The sequence below is a fragment of the Mustela lutreola genome, chromosome 4 (genome assembly GCF_030435805.1).
Source record: "Mustela lutreola isolate mMusLut2 chromosome 4, mMusLut2.pri, whole genome shotgun sequence".
NCBI classification, from domain to species: domain Eukaryota; kingdom Metazoa; phylum Chordata; class Mammalia; order Carnivora; family Mustelidae; genus Mustela; species Mustela lutreola.
In genome coordinates this window covers 23,778,424-23,795,730 of record NC_081293.1, presented here as the reverse complement: position 1 = coordinate 23,795,730, position 17,307 = coordinate 23,778,424, and the positions used below count along the sequence as shown (strand labels likewise).

Genomic DNA, 17,307 nt, shown 5'->3' with positions numbered 1-17,307 from the left:
CTCTTTGGCGTATCTACCTGTGTAGTTACGCGTTTTTTAACTCTTACATTATGTCCAGCATTTGTTTGTCTGTGCCAACAGTTCCTCCAGACAGCATGAATTCCTTAGCAAAGGACTTGAGTTTGTGATCATCTTTGTATAGTGCCTAGCCATGTACGAAAACTGGCTTTTATAAACTCTTCTGAGTTGTGAACTGATTAGATTTGATTGTAGAAATGTCCTAGTCCAGGTATACAAACTAAAGTGACTTCAGGGACCAGGGTGTTAACATGAATATGTAAGAGGCAGGTCATAAGAACATTTGGGCACTTAAGGCTGAGGCTTCCTGAGTGCTGACTTCATCTAAAAGACTACATTGCTCAGGTATTCGGTAGAGGCTATGATCAGACCAAACATTTGTGATTCCCATTCATCTCATGGGTCATAGGATTGCAACTTCCAATCCAGAGGCTTTCTCCCTCATATATATCCAGGTGGTTAGAAGCTCACAAGTAGGTTAGAGCCGTATGACGCGTTCAACACTTGGTTCTGCCACTTACTGGCTTTATAATGGGAAGCAAGTTGGCAAACCCCTGTGTACCATATTTTATTCCTCAGTAAAATGGGACTAATACTACCTCTATTGTAGAATTATTTGGATTTTTAACTGAAATAATACATTTAGATGACTTAGAATAGTGCTCAGATGGTAGCTATTTTTAGCGGTAGCCCAACCTCTTCAATACTTTGGTGAAAAAGTTGAAGCTCAGGGACATAGACACATTCTACACCATAGAGCTAACTTCTAGCTAAGACGCAGAACACTAAATTCAAGGTTGAGTTTCCTTTTTGGTATTGTCAGTGATTTTCAAATATTATTTTATTAGTGGAACCTCCCTCATTACTCCCCAAATATCATGCAGAACTCTAGGATAAAACAGATTCAAGTGGTGCCCCTCTGGTTGAAACCAAGGTGGAAGCCAAAAGCCCTACCCACTGGCTCTGCCTCCCTGCCACCCTTCTTGCAAAGGATGACTCTGAAGATCCCAAAGAGAAGTTTTGCAGCCACTACACTAAAAAGTTTGAAAACATAAATGAAGATCTAAAGAAGGGATAAGCCCTGTCTTCTTTGCATGTGTGAGTTTCCTGCTGCAAGGCCGTATGTCTCCCTTAGTGCTAACACTAACTTTCAGATATAAAAATAAAAAATGAAAGTGGATGAATCCCTTGAAGCCATAGAAAATGATACCCACCAAAGCCCCTTACACCCATCTTACTGTCACTTAGCAAGGAACAAAAATCACAAAGCTCTTAATTTATAGCCTTGGTCTGACACAGAATTGTTTAACATTGCCTATAACTCAGGCTTTTTCTCCCCCATTCATAAGTCATGGTAATTACCCTGGGCCCCCATGGGCAGAGGGATATGGAGATCTGCTGCCTTATAGGTGTTCCATCTTCTTCCAGGACATGCACATCATCAGTACTGATGAGAACCAAGTGTTTGCAGCCGTTCAAGAATGGAACCAGAATGACACGTACAACCTCTACATCTCAGACACACGTGGCATCTACTTCACTCTGGCCATGGAGAACATTAAGAGTAGCCGAGGTCTAATGGGAAACATTATTATTGAATTGTATGAGGTAGGTAGCCAAGGTGGTCCTGCACCAGGGTCTGCCTCTCTTTTGCAGGAGTTTTAATGGGATAAACATGAGCATTGCAGTCAGCCAGTCCTCGGGCAGAAGGCAGCTATACCCTTTAGCAATTGTATGACTTTGGGCAAGGAACTTAGTTTCCCTATGCCTCCATCTCCTCACTCGTAAAAGGGGATTAAATATTTGCCAATGAGACGGTTGTGAGAATGAGAGAGAACATACGTAAAGCATCTAGTATGGTGGGTGACTCAGCAAACTTGAATAGATGGTGGCTGAAGTGGGCATTCTTCTGTGGATGAGCACGATGACGAGCCAGACACCCAAGTATTTGACCTACATGGGCTTGCTTGAGTCCCGTTCTCACTTCTACGGACTCTGAATGGAGGTACGTATCTATTAGTAGATCTTCAATTGTTTGGAAATTTACCTCTCGTGAACAAGTTTTACAGGAAAAGAAGAATGAATATCAGTGTTGGGGATGAGGGTTTCCCCGAAATGCCACCACATGCCAACATCGGTGCAGGGTGAAGAACTGACCTTGACCTCCATTGAGTTGTTGTTTAATATGATCACTGTACTGAGTTTTCAGTTAATATTGAGGTTTTGTTTTTAAATGTGATCACCAGTTAAAGAATAATTTCTCTAGGAAACCAAGTGACAGCACAGAGGCACTAGAGAAAAATGAATTGTTTCAGTGACCCTAAAGCTGGGTCACTTTTTGTGTCTCTAGTGGCTGTGTATGACCTTTGATGGCCTGGCCACAGTCCTCGCCTTGTTGGGATGATGGATTAATTTGAGTAAAGGGGTGTATTTCTTTATCCAGCAGTTATCAGTGATTGATGGTCAACCCTACACCTGCTGTGCTGGTGGAGATCATTCATTCATGGAGGGAGGAGTTGTCTGTCATGAGTGGTACCCTCAGATGGTGTGGTGAGCTGCTCCCTTACTAGTTTTCATCTTTGAGGAGTGGGAGCAGCTTTCAGAACAGAGGGATCAGTGTAGGGGTTCCTGCTTTATAGTGGTGTCTTCTGAGCAGTGCCTGGCAGTGTTCTAGTATCCCTGCACTGATGTCAAAGTTACTGAAGAGTAGTGAAAACATCAAGTTACTTTTTTAGGTAAGAGGACCACACAAAGGTCTGGGGGTGAATAGAAGTCTACTAAAAAAGAGAGAGAGAAGTGAATGGCACTGGGTATAAAACAAATCCAGTAGAAATACCGTAATTTCCTAGGAGGTTGTTGCCAAGTGCTGATTCCCTTAACAAGATTCCCATTTGGGAAATGGCCCAGATTTTTTCTTACAATTACAAAAACTGGTAAAGATGACTAAGGTACGTAAAGAGCTTTGGGAAGCTTAAATTTCCTTGACTCTAATCATACCTGGAGGCAGAAATATACTTTGTTATTGGGCAGTAAGTCACCTCTGGTGGAAGGTTTGGATGAAATGTTCCTGGGACTGAGGTCATTGCAACCAGGTTCCTGTTCTTATAAGTGAGGCTATAGAGATGAGAGGATTATTCATACTTCTGTGGTCAGACTTCAGGAGAACAGGATAGACATTTGCAGCAGATGACCTTTCAATTTAGAGATCCCTGTGTCTCTGACCTTGTTGATAAGGCAGGTGCATTTGGCACTGTGCTGTCCCTTTTGTAATAAAGAGTATGCTGGTTTACTGTGAATAGACACTCTGATCTGAACTGGAGCATCGATAAAAATGAAGAATGTGCCTGAATAGATGTATATTTTGGTCTTGATCTAGCCAGTCTTGCATTCTTAGTCTTTTGGTGGAAAAATGCATGGTGCCATTTCATCTCTACAAAAGCAAGACAGACAACTTCTCTAAAACCAGTTCTTCTGTGTTTGTTCTTCATTTAATTTTATCAAGTTTCATTGTGCCCCTGCTTTGTGTTAAAGCCCATGAAGAAGGCAGGAGAGAGACTGATTCTTGCCCTGAGGAAGCTTGCAATCTAGTTTGTTGGGCTTTGAAGAAGTCGATGAACAAAGTTCCTTTTTTGACCTGCCCAGATTGGAGTCAGTTGAGAGAAAGAAAAAGAGTGAGACAAATGGAGATCCAATGTCAGTTTTAATGCTTTGAAAAGTTATGTAGAAGCAGGTGGGCTTCCTAATCCTGCCTGCCAGACCTGGATGTACCCTTTTAGTCATATGCTTAAATAGCAAATCAAAAGCTCTCCTGTGGAAGCTTCTTCCTAGAACACCACTACGGTGGGGTACAGAGTATGTGTTCTTTGCGAGCAGATTCCCAAAATAGTGGACATGGGGATGAGTTGTATATGCCCAGTTCTTTTTTGCAATGTTACCAATCTGATCATCAGTCTTTTTGCCCTACAGAGGAAGAAGTGGAAGGTATTCCATATTTTAAGACCTGTGCGAGTCAAGAACTAGATGGATGGTGTGTTTTGTAAGACCTTGACCCAGCCAATATAATTGCATAGAATAGATGCTCATTAGGTACAAGAATGAGTGCCAGATAGGTGGTTGGAGTTCAGATTCTAGAAAGCATTTAACACCAAGAGAATAAATTGTATCTGGACACTCTCTAGACCATGACCATATTGAAGGCTTTTAGAGGGTGATGCTATTTTGCACCTGGAGATGCATTCTGTGATTTGGAGATAAAGCTGAATTTAATTGGTCTCTAGGGGTCATTGGTTTTAACCTCCTTCACTAGAGATTCTCATAGAAATTGAGATTGTGTACCATATGGCCAGTTAGCGAAGAGACTATAATTTTTCTGGACTCTGAATGCCCTTGAGTAATGCAGCTGGGAAAACTAGTAAGCTTTCACATTCAATTCAACTAAATTAATACACTTCCATAGAGTGTGTTTTGTTTGATGAGATGAAGCTGGTGCGTGAGACTCACAATCTACTGGAAGGAAACATGACCCTTTTAGGGTAAGACAGTGATCACTGACTAACTTGTATTAAAGCTGTGACTTTCTGTGTTGTAGAATCAGTAAAGAGGAAGTTAATTCTAACTTGAGGAATTTGCGGGGGGTGGGAGGGACTTGAAGATGAATTGGCTTAAAGGATGAATTACTGGAACTTGGGAGAAAGGCATGTCTGGTGGAATCCCAACGTGATACGAGAACTAGAGTCTGATGAGTAGATGCCCATTTTTATGGAATATTCAGTGACTTTCGGACACAGTGGGGATAAATATTGCAGAGATCCTAGTAAAGAGCTGGATTGAAGAATTGGGCATTTTCTGATGGGCTCATATTTCTCTCTCTTTTTCTCTTATATCTACATACCTAGAAAATGATATTGGCTGTATCATGCAGTACCCTACGCCAAGTTAATGTATAACTTTATAGTATGATGTGATAGAATATTATACCTGTTTAACCTTGCTGAAATGTCAGAGATGCTTTTAGGTCACACAGATGTGAATTGGCTTGGATGAGCACAACCACTTAAATCTACTTCCTAGTGTATCACTCCATCTTGCATGTGGCCTCCTCAAGCTTCTACTTGACCATGGGAAAGGGGCAAAGAAAATTAGAACTTACTTGAGAGTTCATCTTACAGTCTTGGCACCAAAAGACCTTGGAAACCATTGGATGGGAATCCACCACCACTGAACTCTCATTAAACTGAGTAAAGCAAAGACATTGTCTGTTTCCTGGTCTATTGGAATAGTCTCCTGCTATATAGAGTCCCTTCTCATTCTTCCTTTAATCCCCCTTTTTTTTTCCTCATTGTGTTTTTTTATTAATTTTTTATTTTTTATAAACATATATTTTTATCCGCGGGGTACAGGTCTGTGAATCGCCAGGTTTACACACTTCACAGCACTCACCAAAGCACATACCCTCCCCAATGTCCATAACCCCACCCCCCTTCTCCCAACCCCCCTCCCCCCAGCAACCCTCAGTTTGTTTTGTGAGATTAAGAGTCACTTATGGTTTGAATCCCTTTTTTCAAGTACAATAGTGACATGGCTGTAATTACATAATCAGGTGAGAAAATAATTCTTGAAGGCCAAATAATAATCTCTTTTTTAAGGTGTCAGAGACTGTTCCATCAAAACAAGTCTGATGAGGACAATGAATATAATCTATTATGTGTTTTCACCATTATTCTGTGAAACTCTTTTCACACAGAGCTTTATCGTGGTTTCTTCATATCACTAACTCCAACGTACATTTCTTCTTAGTTGCTTTCCACTGATAAATCAAGAAACAAATATTCTTTCCAACACCCTCAATTATATTATGGAAACATGCTCTGAGCTGCTGGTCAGGTGCATTTTCTTCAATATTTTCAAGGATATGAAGCACCCAACTCATACCTCATTATAATAATAACAACAGTGAATCAGGTAATGCCCAAAACCAGCGATGTTGACTAAATATATGAAGCCAACCACAGATGCACTTCTAAATGTTCCACCACCCACATTTTTTAAAAGTAGAAGAAAAAGGTGAAGTTAATTGTAATAATATATTTTATTTAACCTAAGTATCTAAAATATTATCATTTTAGTATGTGCTCCATTTGAAAGATTACTAATGAGATCTTTTACATTTTTCTGTACTAAATCTCCAAATTCTGAGTGTATTTTATACTTCCTCCTCATCTCAATTCATATGCTAAATTTTCACCAGAGATACTTGATCAGTATTTACATTTCATAAAATTTACAGTAGAAAAAGTAGATTCACATACCCAAGTTATTCCAAACATATTAAAAGTTTGCCAATAATAGAATTGGGTATCAGTTTTTAAATTGAAGTTCAAATTGATTCAAATAAAATGCAGTTAAACTTCAGTTCCTTACTCCCACCGGCCACATTTCAAGTGCTCGGTAGCCATATGATGGGTAGGCCATAGTATTGGTTTGGATAACTCTAAATTTTATATATATATGTATATATACATATATATATATTTTTTCAATCATTGATATCATTGATATATATATATATATGTATATATATAGTCAATCATAGGTCTCTATATATAGTCTAAATTTTATATATAGTCAATCATTGATCTATTGCCATATCTTTTTTTTTTTAAAGATTTTATTTATCTACTTGACAGACAGAGATCACAAGCAGGCTGAAAGGCAGGCAGAGAGAGAGAGAGGAGGAAGCAGGCTCCCGCTGAGCAGAGAGCCCGATGCAGGGCTCGATCCCAGGACCCTGGGATCACGACCAGAGCCGAAGGCAGAGGCTTTAACCCACTGAGCCACCCAGGCTCCCCAATTGCCTTATCTTTTTGTGGCAGGTATCATTCTCCCTGGTGCCTATGAGAGCACAGCGAGTACAGAGAATTTAGTAACTTGGCTTAGATCACGGAGATAGTAAAATGGTAGAGCTATGTTTGAACCAGTCCATGTATATATGAATAAAAAGCCCAGGCTCTTCCCACTATGCATTTTTTAACATTAATTTTTTTAATTGAGGTCAAATTTATGTATAGTAAAATTTACCCTTTCTGTTATGCAGTCCTGTGAGTTTTGGTAGGGGTATGCAGTTGTGTAACTACCACTATAATAAACATAGAGAACTATCACCTCAAAATATTTCCTCTGATGACCTTTTTGTAGTCAACCACTCTCCCACACCCAAATCACTGCCAGACTAGTCTGATTTCTTTCTCTCTCCTATTTTGTCTTTTCTGGATTTTCATGTGATTGGAATTATACAATATATAGTCTTTTGAGTTTGACTTCATTTACTTAGAATCAGGCATCTGAGAATCAACCATGTTGTTGAGTATCCGTAGACATTCCATTTTTGGTTTTTAATTGCTGAGTGGTATTCTATTATGTGGATGTGCCCTAGTTTGTTTCCTCATTCACCACTGAAGGACATTGAAGTTGTTTCCAGTTCTGTGTGACAATAAATAAAATGAATATAAACGTTCACATGAACACAAATTTTTCTTTCTCATGGGTAAATACCTAGGAGTATGATTGCTTTGTTGAATGTGACAGGCTTTGTTTATAAAAAGCCACCAAGTTGTTACTAAAGTGATATTCTCATTTTGTATTCCCACCAAAGATGTATGAGAGTTCTGTTTGCTTCACATCTTCACCATCACTTGGTGTTATCAGGGGTGTGTGTGAGTGTGTGTGTGTGTCGCCACTGTGAGAGGAGCCTAGTCATGCCTTAGTGCCTTAGTGTGGATTTAATTTGAATTTCCTAATGACTACGTGGATCTCACTAGGATGGGTAAAATGAGATTCTCTGAATCATCCTTAGTGTTCTGGTTTCTTTGCCCATCTTAGCGATGTTCCCTTGCTTTCTCTATCTCTGTTTTTGCTCCACACCCTTGCTTTATCATGAACTCGAGTGACCCATCCTTGGCCAGATGGACAGCTGCATACAGACTCCACAGGGACATCTTTCCGAGACTCACCTTCATTGGTCCCTCACCACCGGTTCCACTCTAGGGACAGCCCAAGGGAGACCATGGTAATTGCTTTTCTCAGCAGAGCTCTGGTTTCTTTGTCCTAAGGGCCCAGGAAAGTGAGCAGCAGATGCCCATGCCACCTGGACTCAGTGCTCTGCCAAGAGGCTGCTTTCAGCTTCCCTTCATACCTCAAATTGATTCCAGAAGGAAAGTGGGCCATGCAGACCTGTACTTGTGGGTGCCATCCCAAGCTGGTGCCCTTCTCTTTGAGCTGTGGGGCCCGCAGCTGCAAGCCATGCTTCTGATTTCAAACAACAGTAGGAGGAAACACAATCAGAGTTTATCAGATGCCTGGTACCTCCTTGGGTGGAAGAGTTAAAATGGGTTCTCATTCTCTAACTGCTTTATATCGTATGCAGTGAGGCTCAGTAGTGTTTCATGATGCTTTTGCTTTAGAGACATACATGTGCTTCCATGTGCACACATGCATGGCTACCTGGGTATGGGTACTAGGTTGAGGCATACATAAGGTGCATTTTGTACTGGGGTTGCAGTCAAGAACTGTGAAAGCTGTTGGCCTAGGGCACACAGAAGCAAAGTGCCCTCTAAACTTACAGCCTATGTAAACATGATATGGATCCAAGAAGCAATATGGGTTTTGAGCAATCCGAATACAAATCAAAGTGTTCTGGTTCTCTTGGACTGGAGGGAGATGGCCGTGGCTCATATGCAACTTCAGGAGAAAGGCCTTCAGAGTTGCAGAAGGCTTCCTTGGAAATCTCTCCTTCCTGTGTCTTTTTAGACCCCATTTTCCAGATTCTGCTCTCAGAATATGTGGGAAATGCAAAAAATGCCCATCTGAGTGGTGTGGTGCTCAGGGAGAAAATATGGTAGTGACCATTCCGTTTGCCAAAGACACGCATCTGGAAGAACACAAGAGGCAGCTGAATGCCTAGTAATTCATGCCAGGAGGCATCCAGGGAGGAGGTAGTGGATGGGGGTGACAGGAGCCCCACAGACGCAGGCTCAGAAGTCTGAGTTGGACTTGTGTATATTTTCTCCTGGGAGAGAGACACCAAGGCCCTGGGTATGTTTTGGAGGGGACCAGTTGAGTCAGTGGAGAGAGTTCTCTAGAAACATTATCTGGTGGTCCAGCAGAAAATGTACCAGCTGTGTCTAAAGAAAATACCAAAAGGCCTCCATCAGACAGACAGTTTGAAAGAAATACAGATTCCATTCTCCGTGAGGAATAATCGGTAGTCAGGTTTAAGAGAAATGCTTCTGTGGTTAGTTTTAAAGACTGAGGTGATGAGAGAGCCTCAGAGACCCCAGATTACCGTAGAAGATCCCAGTCTTCCTGAAATGACACTGATTTTAAGCTGCCAGGGTAGGGAGGGGTTTTCTGGGAAAGGACAGAACTCTGACACCAGTGCCCCCCCCTCCTTGGCTTCTGTCCTTGCCCACCCTCTGTTCAAGTTAGGAATCTAATCAATTCCTTAGTTGGCCCTTTGTCAAATTCCCCTGGTGGTGTCCTTCCCAGATAACTTCTGTTCTCCACTTGACATTCTTTGTCTATGTTTTGCTTGTTTGTTTGTTTTTATCTGGGTTGGCATTCTTTTTCAAGGGCAGTCAGGTTACTTAAAAAAAAAAGTGAAAACAAAAACAAACTTCTCATTTCACCAACTAAATTAGGTCATTAAAAAACAGTAAAAGAGCTCACTTCCGTGAAATTCTTTTCCACTGGTATTCTATCCGTTAATTATGATCCTCAAAGAATGGGAAATAAATGCACTTAAAATTCTGAGTTTATATACATTTAAGTGATTTGACTTGCCTTTTGGCTTTGGAGCATGCTGGAATTGTACAGGAAGTTAGGGAATTTCTTTGACGTAGTGCCGTCATTCACGGTATCTGTTCTTACTGCCCAAAAGGTAGACATGGAAGGAATCAAAGTTTGATTTGAATCTGTACTTACTCTAGAACTTTTCTGAATCATAAATTTCTTTTAATTCCCTAGCTTCTTGTTTCATGGTGATGATCTTCTCCCTTCTAAACATCAAGGGTATGCAAATTCATTAGATAGGAACTCTGGGAAGAGGGCTCTGCTTCATCTCATGTAGCCATGGTTAGGCAGCTGAGGAAAAAGAGGAAGGGCAGGTTGATTCTGTCTGTTTCAAAGTGACCATTGGCTAGACACAAAGATGACATGGAAGTTATGCAGGATCCCCCAGAGAGCCAGTGGCACAGCCAAAGATGGATGCCAGGTCACCAAGCTGGTTTATCTGCCTGAAAACATCTGCTTCACTACTAATCAAGAAGTGAAACTTCCGGATTTAAGGATCAGAACTTTATGCTTCCAAAATCTACCTACAAGCTCCTCCTGAGCAGAAACACAATGCTCCCCAGAAAGGGGTAACTCCTTCAGTTGTTATAAACCAATGCCACTTCAGAGGGAATGTTAATAATTAAGAATAAGATCCTATGAACAGAATGTGGAAACACATTAAGTGGGAAAAAGCAGATGGGTAAAAGGGCAGTGGGACATCTGGGTCGGGGCAGGTGGCAGAGGGTGCAGAGATGAACTTAAACTTCTCTCAAAGACCATATGGTATATGGTATGTCTCACCATGTTCCTCTTCTCTTCTTTTGTACCCCCAACACCCTGTCCCAGCACTTACCAGCATTTGGCCCAACATGGTTCTCCATCTCTTGCCTTTTTTCCTAGGTAGCAGGTATCAAAGGGATATTCTTGGCAAACAAGAAGGTGGAAGACCAGGTGAAGACATACATCACTTACAACAAGGGCAGAGACTGGCGCCTACTTCAAGCCCCAGATGTGGACCTGCATGGAAGTCCAGTACACTGCCTGCTGGTCAGTCGCCCAGTCTCACATGAAGTCCACAGGGCAAGCTGGTCACCTGGGGATGTCCCATCAGGGGCTTTTTTCCATCAAGCGGTCTTAGGAACTTAGCTCGTACTGGGCAGGGATTTCCCACAAGTCCCAGAGCAATGATCTACGGCCTAAGACTGCCAAACCACTTGGATGGAAAGTTCAGTCGAAACTCACAGGCTTATACTTAGAATACACCATGTTCTCTAATTCTTAGTACGATAAAGACATGTTTAAGAAATAGTGCCTGAGTTCCAGGGTTCTAGACAGAGCTCAGGAGTAGAAAACACACCTGCTAACTGATACTGATATCAAATAATTTGATGAGTGTGTGACAGATGTCAAGGTAAGCAGAAGTTGCCTTGCAAGCCCAGGAGAGATCAGGCTGGGGTGTCCACGTGGGACAGTGGTTAATCTGTCAGCATTCTCAGGGTGTCCAGTATGTGGAATATTGGGGTAGGCACTCTGGAGGACATAATAAATAATTTCCTCTGCCCTCAGGTGTGGCAGCTCTAAGGTGGGGAGGGAAGACAGATCATTAACAGTGAAATTCGTGACCCTCAGTGTTGTCTTAGAGCGGACCTATGTGAGAAACTCTTCCAAGGCCCCAGAAATGGTTACATTTCTCGTGAGCAAAAAAGTTGCCTTTTGCCATCGCTAAAAAGCTTTATTACCAACTTACCATACTGTAGACATTATGTTAAAAACCAGGAATATGGGGACAGATAGGGCCTTTCCTTTCCTTTCCTCTTTTTTCCCCCCCTGTAGATTTTAATCTTTTCTGCTGGTGTTCAGGAAGATCAGAGACAAATGCACACCCACCTCCAGGAGCTGGTCACAGTGTGGATTTCCTTTTTTCCTAGACCTTACCCATGGCTTCATCTTATTTTCTTAGCCTTATTTTCTCCTTTCCCCAATATCATCATTCTCTTGTATTTATTTATTATATAGGATACATCTCTATAATCCCTCATCCTTTTTAAGAACACCCAAATAAGGATAAATAAGAAAATATATTTCTATTAGCTTTAGACAATGTCTTCAAACATTCTAGGTAAAATTCAAGTAACATTATAAACAGGAATCAGATAATAAAGGAGAAAGAGAAGCAATCTGGTTGAAGAATAGTATGGGGGCCTGGAGACTGTTCACTTAGCTTCCCCTCCGCATCCCTCCCAGTGGCCGCCTATAGCTCTAAAGAGCTGGATGTCATGGTCAAGATCAGAAACAAGGGAAGGTCAGGATCATTCTGTGGGAAGGAATGGTCAGGGAGGCTTCATGAGGCTGACTATGGACTGGACCTTGATGGATGGGGCGGAGATGAGGAAGGGAGGGGAGGCCTACAGTTGGGATGGAGGCAGCTTCTGACATGAGCATACCCGCTGCCTCAGGCAGAAATGTCTCCTGCCCAAATTTTAGTGGGCGGCTCTTTCTGGAAGCCTCATCTCTGCTGGGGCAGGATTGTGGGTCAGAAGTTTGCTGGAATGAAGCTGTTTTCTTCTCCGTTTCAGCCCTTCTGCTCCTTACACCTGCACTTGCAGATCTCTGAAAATCCATACTCCTCAGGAAGAATCTCTAGCAAGGAGACAGCCCCGGGACTCGTGGTGGCTACAGGTAAGAAAGACATTCCCTGTGCTTCTTCCTCCCTGATGCCTTCTGGAATACATTTATCACTTCTTTGGACTCATTTGAGCATTTTGGTGACAGTGATGAGCACTCTCCCCAGGAAATAAGCAGGGTCATGGCACCCCAGGGCCAGTCTTGTGACCCAGGAAAAGAGCTCAAGACACTTGTAACTTCTAGGTTACCCACTTTGCACACCGTCACAGAGCTGTCCCCTGTGCTTATTTAGCAAGAAGCGAGAGGTTTTCTCAAACTAAACTGACTCATCAGAAAGCTTGTTTGTCATGGGGAATTCTCACTTTAAGACACCTTTGGTATATGAACTTGCCAGCTCACCAAATATAAGTTGGGGTCGTTTTCTCTTTACACAGAGGATTCTTTGCAAAGGCTTTCACCCCAGAGCTGTTTTTAATCAGGAGGTCTCTGGTGCATGTAAAGGTTTGTTTACACATGATTAACCACTTGGCTGAGAGCCTGGGGGAAAGGGCAGAAGAAACCTAAGGTTGCATTGTTGGAACCACTGTCCACTGAACATCAATCAGAAATGAAGATGAAGCAACTCTGAAATGAAAATGAAGGTGCCCGGGGAATGTGCTGATTAGCCTGCGTCTGATTTCTAGGCACCTTTCAGGAATACGTTGGTGGCATAAAGCAAGGCGGGCTTCTCATCTCTGAAGTCAGAGCTCTGGTGTTAGGCTTTTCTCTAATGAAAGCAGATAAATTCACATTGACTCCCTGAGGTGGTACATTCTGTCTTGTCTCGTTAACCTGAAATTCTGGCTCCTAGAGTCACCGCTCTCTTAGACACGACTTCCTTCCCTGTGCCGCCAGTGGCAGGAACTTTGAAATGCCACTGGGGACTCACCATGTGGATGAGATTTGCAGTGAGCATTCTAGGTCCTTCTGTCAACCCCGTAGGAATTGAATCCCCATATTGAACACCACTGGCTTCAGGATAGGCTTCAACCCTGGTTAGTGAGAGATGAGGGCAGGTTCAGTTGCTATTCTGGCTTGGGGAGTGATCCCCACACTTCTTAATTGGGTCGGACCTCCCAACTTGTGGGTTGGACACCCTGGCTTGGAGTAGAAGCAACATAGAAAACAGTAATCCAAAAAAAAAAAAAAAGAAAAGAAAGAAAGAAAAAGAGTAATCAATAATGAAAGTTAATATTATTTATTATTTAGTATGCCAACTGTATAGCCAGGCATTGTCCTGTGTGACTTAACCACTCTGAACTTCAGTGTTTTCAGTGGCAAAGTGTGGTTGACAGTACTGACATAACAGAATTGAAGGGTTAAATGAAGAACTGCATTTAGGGTACTCGGACAGTGCCTGGGACATGTTGAATGCTCAGTACACATTAGCTCTTATCATCAGTAATATTAGAGAAATTTAACCCTCGTCGTCTCGTAAAAATCAGAGGTAGGAGAGTCCACAAGATCTGGAAGAGTGCTCAGAGCATAGTGAGGTGGGATTAACTGTAGATTTACCTGAGACTATCATGCACCCTTAAATTAGTCAAATGTTAAGTCTTTATAAATGAACAAACATGGATACGTTAAATAAACATTTGTTTTTGAAAGTTTTTGTTCATGGACACCCGACCCTTGAACAATGTGGGGGTTCAGGGTGCCAACCCTCCTGTAGTCAAAAATCCACATATAATATTTGAGTCCCTGAAACTTTACTAATAACCTGCTGTTGACCAGAAGCCTTACCAATAATATAAAGAGTCAATTAACACATATTTTATATGTTATATGTATTGTATACTATATTCTTACAATAAGGTAGACTAGAGGAAAGAAAGTGTTATTAAGAAAATCATGAGAAAGAGAAAATCCATTTACAGCACTATACTGTATTTACTGAAAAAGAAAATCACAAGTGGACCCACAGAGTTCAAATTCATGTTGTTCAAGGGTCAACTGTATATCAGAATTTACCAATGCCTTTTACTCTGTGCTTTGTAACTCTCATAACTTCGTGTGGCTCCTTGCCATACAAATGTCGTGGGGGGCGTTGGGAGGGGTGTAACACAGCTGAAGCGATCCTGATGAAAAGCCAGCCCTAGATTGCTGGCACATGCCTCCTCATGCCTGGCTTCTCCTTACCCTGCTCACCAGCTCTCCCTGAGAGGTGGTTTGCTCGCAGGAAAATAATTATGAAGTCAAGCAAGGATGTCTTCAGTGGCCGGCATGGAGCCTGTCTCTCCAGGGCCCTCTCACACATCCAGTCATTTCACCTGCTTCTGGGCGTCCGTGACCCTGGGCTCCCTCCCTTCTGCTCGCGCCTCCAGCTGCTCACCGACCACCTCTTCCCCTTCGCTCTGAGGTGTGGTCTCAGGGGAGCTGCATGGAGGCCAGGATTCATCTCTAACTCCTGTTGAGGCCGTCTCAGAAGGCAAATGGAATTCTTGTCCGGAGAGTCGGACAGTTGCTTTTAGCCAACAGGTGCACGAGGGTTCTAAATATTCTTACCATTGTGCTTTGAAGCTAGGCATTTTCACAGTGCCTTACAGTGTGCGGAGCTTTCACTGTGCCTCAACTACACAATAGCTGTACAACGCCGAGAAGGTAATGACTCTTCTCAGTCTACAGATGAGGAACTGGGGGATGAAGAGGAAGTGGTGTTGGGCCCACACCAGTCCTCACTCGGACTCCAGTTCTCTTCTGTCCCGCCAGCCCTGGTCCTGAGTCCCTTCATGTGCCTGCCCCATGCTACCCCTGGATCCCTACCAGGCTTCCCAGAAACTGAAGCTCCTTGGAGGCAAATTCCTCCCTCCAGGGCATTGTGCACTGTCTGCTTCCTCTTTCCCCAAGCCCTTAATCCCCTGAATGGGTGTCTGGGCTGGTGAGAGAAACATCTCTTACTCTAGAGGACTCCAGAATTCTCTCCCTCTCTTTATGCTTTTATTTTTGCACCCCCACCTCCATGTGTTTAACTAAGGAGCAGAGAAGGATAGCCCTGAGAGGAAATGGGAGATTTTACAAGTTGTTTAAAGTTGCCAAAAAGGATAGTGGAACCTCCAGGATTTACCAGCTAAGCCACTGGTGAGAGAAGCTCTGTGTTCCTCCCTGTGTGTCTCCTTCTTCTCTCTCATTGCACCACGTAAGTGGGGAACAGCTACCTCTTCTTCCAACCTGACCAGAGACTGCTTCGGGGAGCCTCCTGGTTTCAAATTTTCCTTCTCTGACACCAGAAACCAAATTATTCCTATCCAAGATTCCCCATGGGGCCACTTAAGGACTGCCCACGTTCTAAGAGCCAATTGTCCTGCATATATCTTTTCTGTTCCTCCCTCTGGGAATGAACATTCTGGTTTCTGTGGTGAGCAGCATTTCTTTCAGGGCTCCTTTCAACTGACAGAAGATATGTCCCAAAACAGACTTCGCTGTGAGCCTTAGATTCTCATTACCACAAAACCTCCAAAATCAGTCTGGTGGAACTTTGAAGGGGGCTTAGGGAGTTGACCGAACCAGCTTCTGCAGAGGCTACAGGGTAATGAGACAGGCTCTAAGAAGCCATGATGAGGACAGCAGATTCCAGCTCAAGAGTGACTCTGCCCCTGCCTCCGTCTCTCACTCTCTACCGTGTTGGTAGACATTACTGATTGATCACCATGCTCTGTTCTTTGGAAACCAAATCTGGCTTCAGAATCCTTCTTAACAGGCAGCCATCACCAAACGATGGGAGTTGACATTCTCTGCCCCATCCCTCTTTTCTTTCTTCATCTGTGCCTTCCAGAAACTGTTCTGGAGAGTTGAATTCCAGATTCCAGACAGATCTCCACAGAGCTGCTCACTGTGCCTCTCCCGGCTCCTCTCGTACCTACTGCCTGAGCTGTGAGCCCCGGGGTTATTTTTGGAAGCCTGAGTGTCAAAACAAGTTGGCTAGCTGTGTGCACCCTGGTGCTGATGGGAGCTTGACAAGCTGTAGCCTGGCTTTAATTTCTCATTTTGAAGCATTAAATGTCAGGAGCTCAATTAACATTTTCATTATTGCATTTTTATTGTGCTCTTATTTAGGCTACAGATGTGTGGGAGCTAGCATTCCCTTCCTGCTATTTTTAAAGAAAAAAAATATCAGCCAAAATGATAAATTCTTACATCTTTAGGGTACTTTCCTTGTTCTTGATACCTCCCCAAATGCTCATCAACATCAGAACATGATGTAATCATTTGTTGATTCATTCATCCATTCCACAATTATTTATTGAGCAAATGACTACTACATTTGGGGCATTGTTCTGGGCTCTGAGGTGAGGGAGTGCCCATGGGGTATCATTGGGCAATGTAGGTAGACTAGAAAATCTAGATCACTATCTTTTTTTAATTAACGTAATCCCAAGGTAATTTTGTGCAAGGGAAAGAAAAAGAATGGGAAAGATAGAATGAAGGGGTGATATGATGGAGGCATTTAGATTGGCACAAACCAGGTGCCACCTTCTCCTGTCATCCTTGATGGCCGTGATCTGCTGAATATTTTCATTTTTTTTTTTTTTTTAAAGATTTTATTTATTTATTTGACAGACAGAGATTACAAGTAGGCTGAGAGGCAGGCAGAGAGAGAGAAGGAGGAAGCAGGCTCCCTGCTAAGCAGAGAGCCAGATGTGGGGCTCGATCCCAGGACCCTGGGATCATGACCTGAGCCGAAGGCAGAGGCTTTAACCCACTGAGCCACCCAGGTGCCCCTGAATATTTTCATTTTATTCTGGGCAACCTGTAAACTTGCTTACATAGTCTATAATATTGGGTCATACAACTGCCTGG

The 17,307-nt window shown here is 42.7% G+C and overlaps 1 protein-coding gene across 1 annotated transcript in view; it reads left to right on the top strand.

Annotated features, from left to right (window-relative positions):
• The window catches only part of SORCS3 (sortilin related VPS10 domain containing receptor 3), a 590,518-nt gene that overhangs the window by 479,042 nt on the left and 94,169 nt on the right, over positions 1-17,307 (top strand). Inside the window, exons 9-11 of the mRNA XM_059173261.1 lie at positions 1,447-1,630; positions 10,751-10,893; positions 12,423-12,525. Of these exons, the coding sequence (XP_059029244.1) occupies positions 1,447-1,630; positions 10,751-10,893; positions 12,423-12,525 (430 nt within the window). The remainder of the gene's footprint in view (positions 1-1,446; positions 1,631-10,750; positions 10,894-12,422; positions 12,526-17,307) is intronic.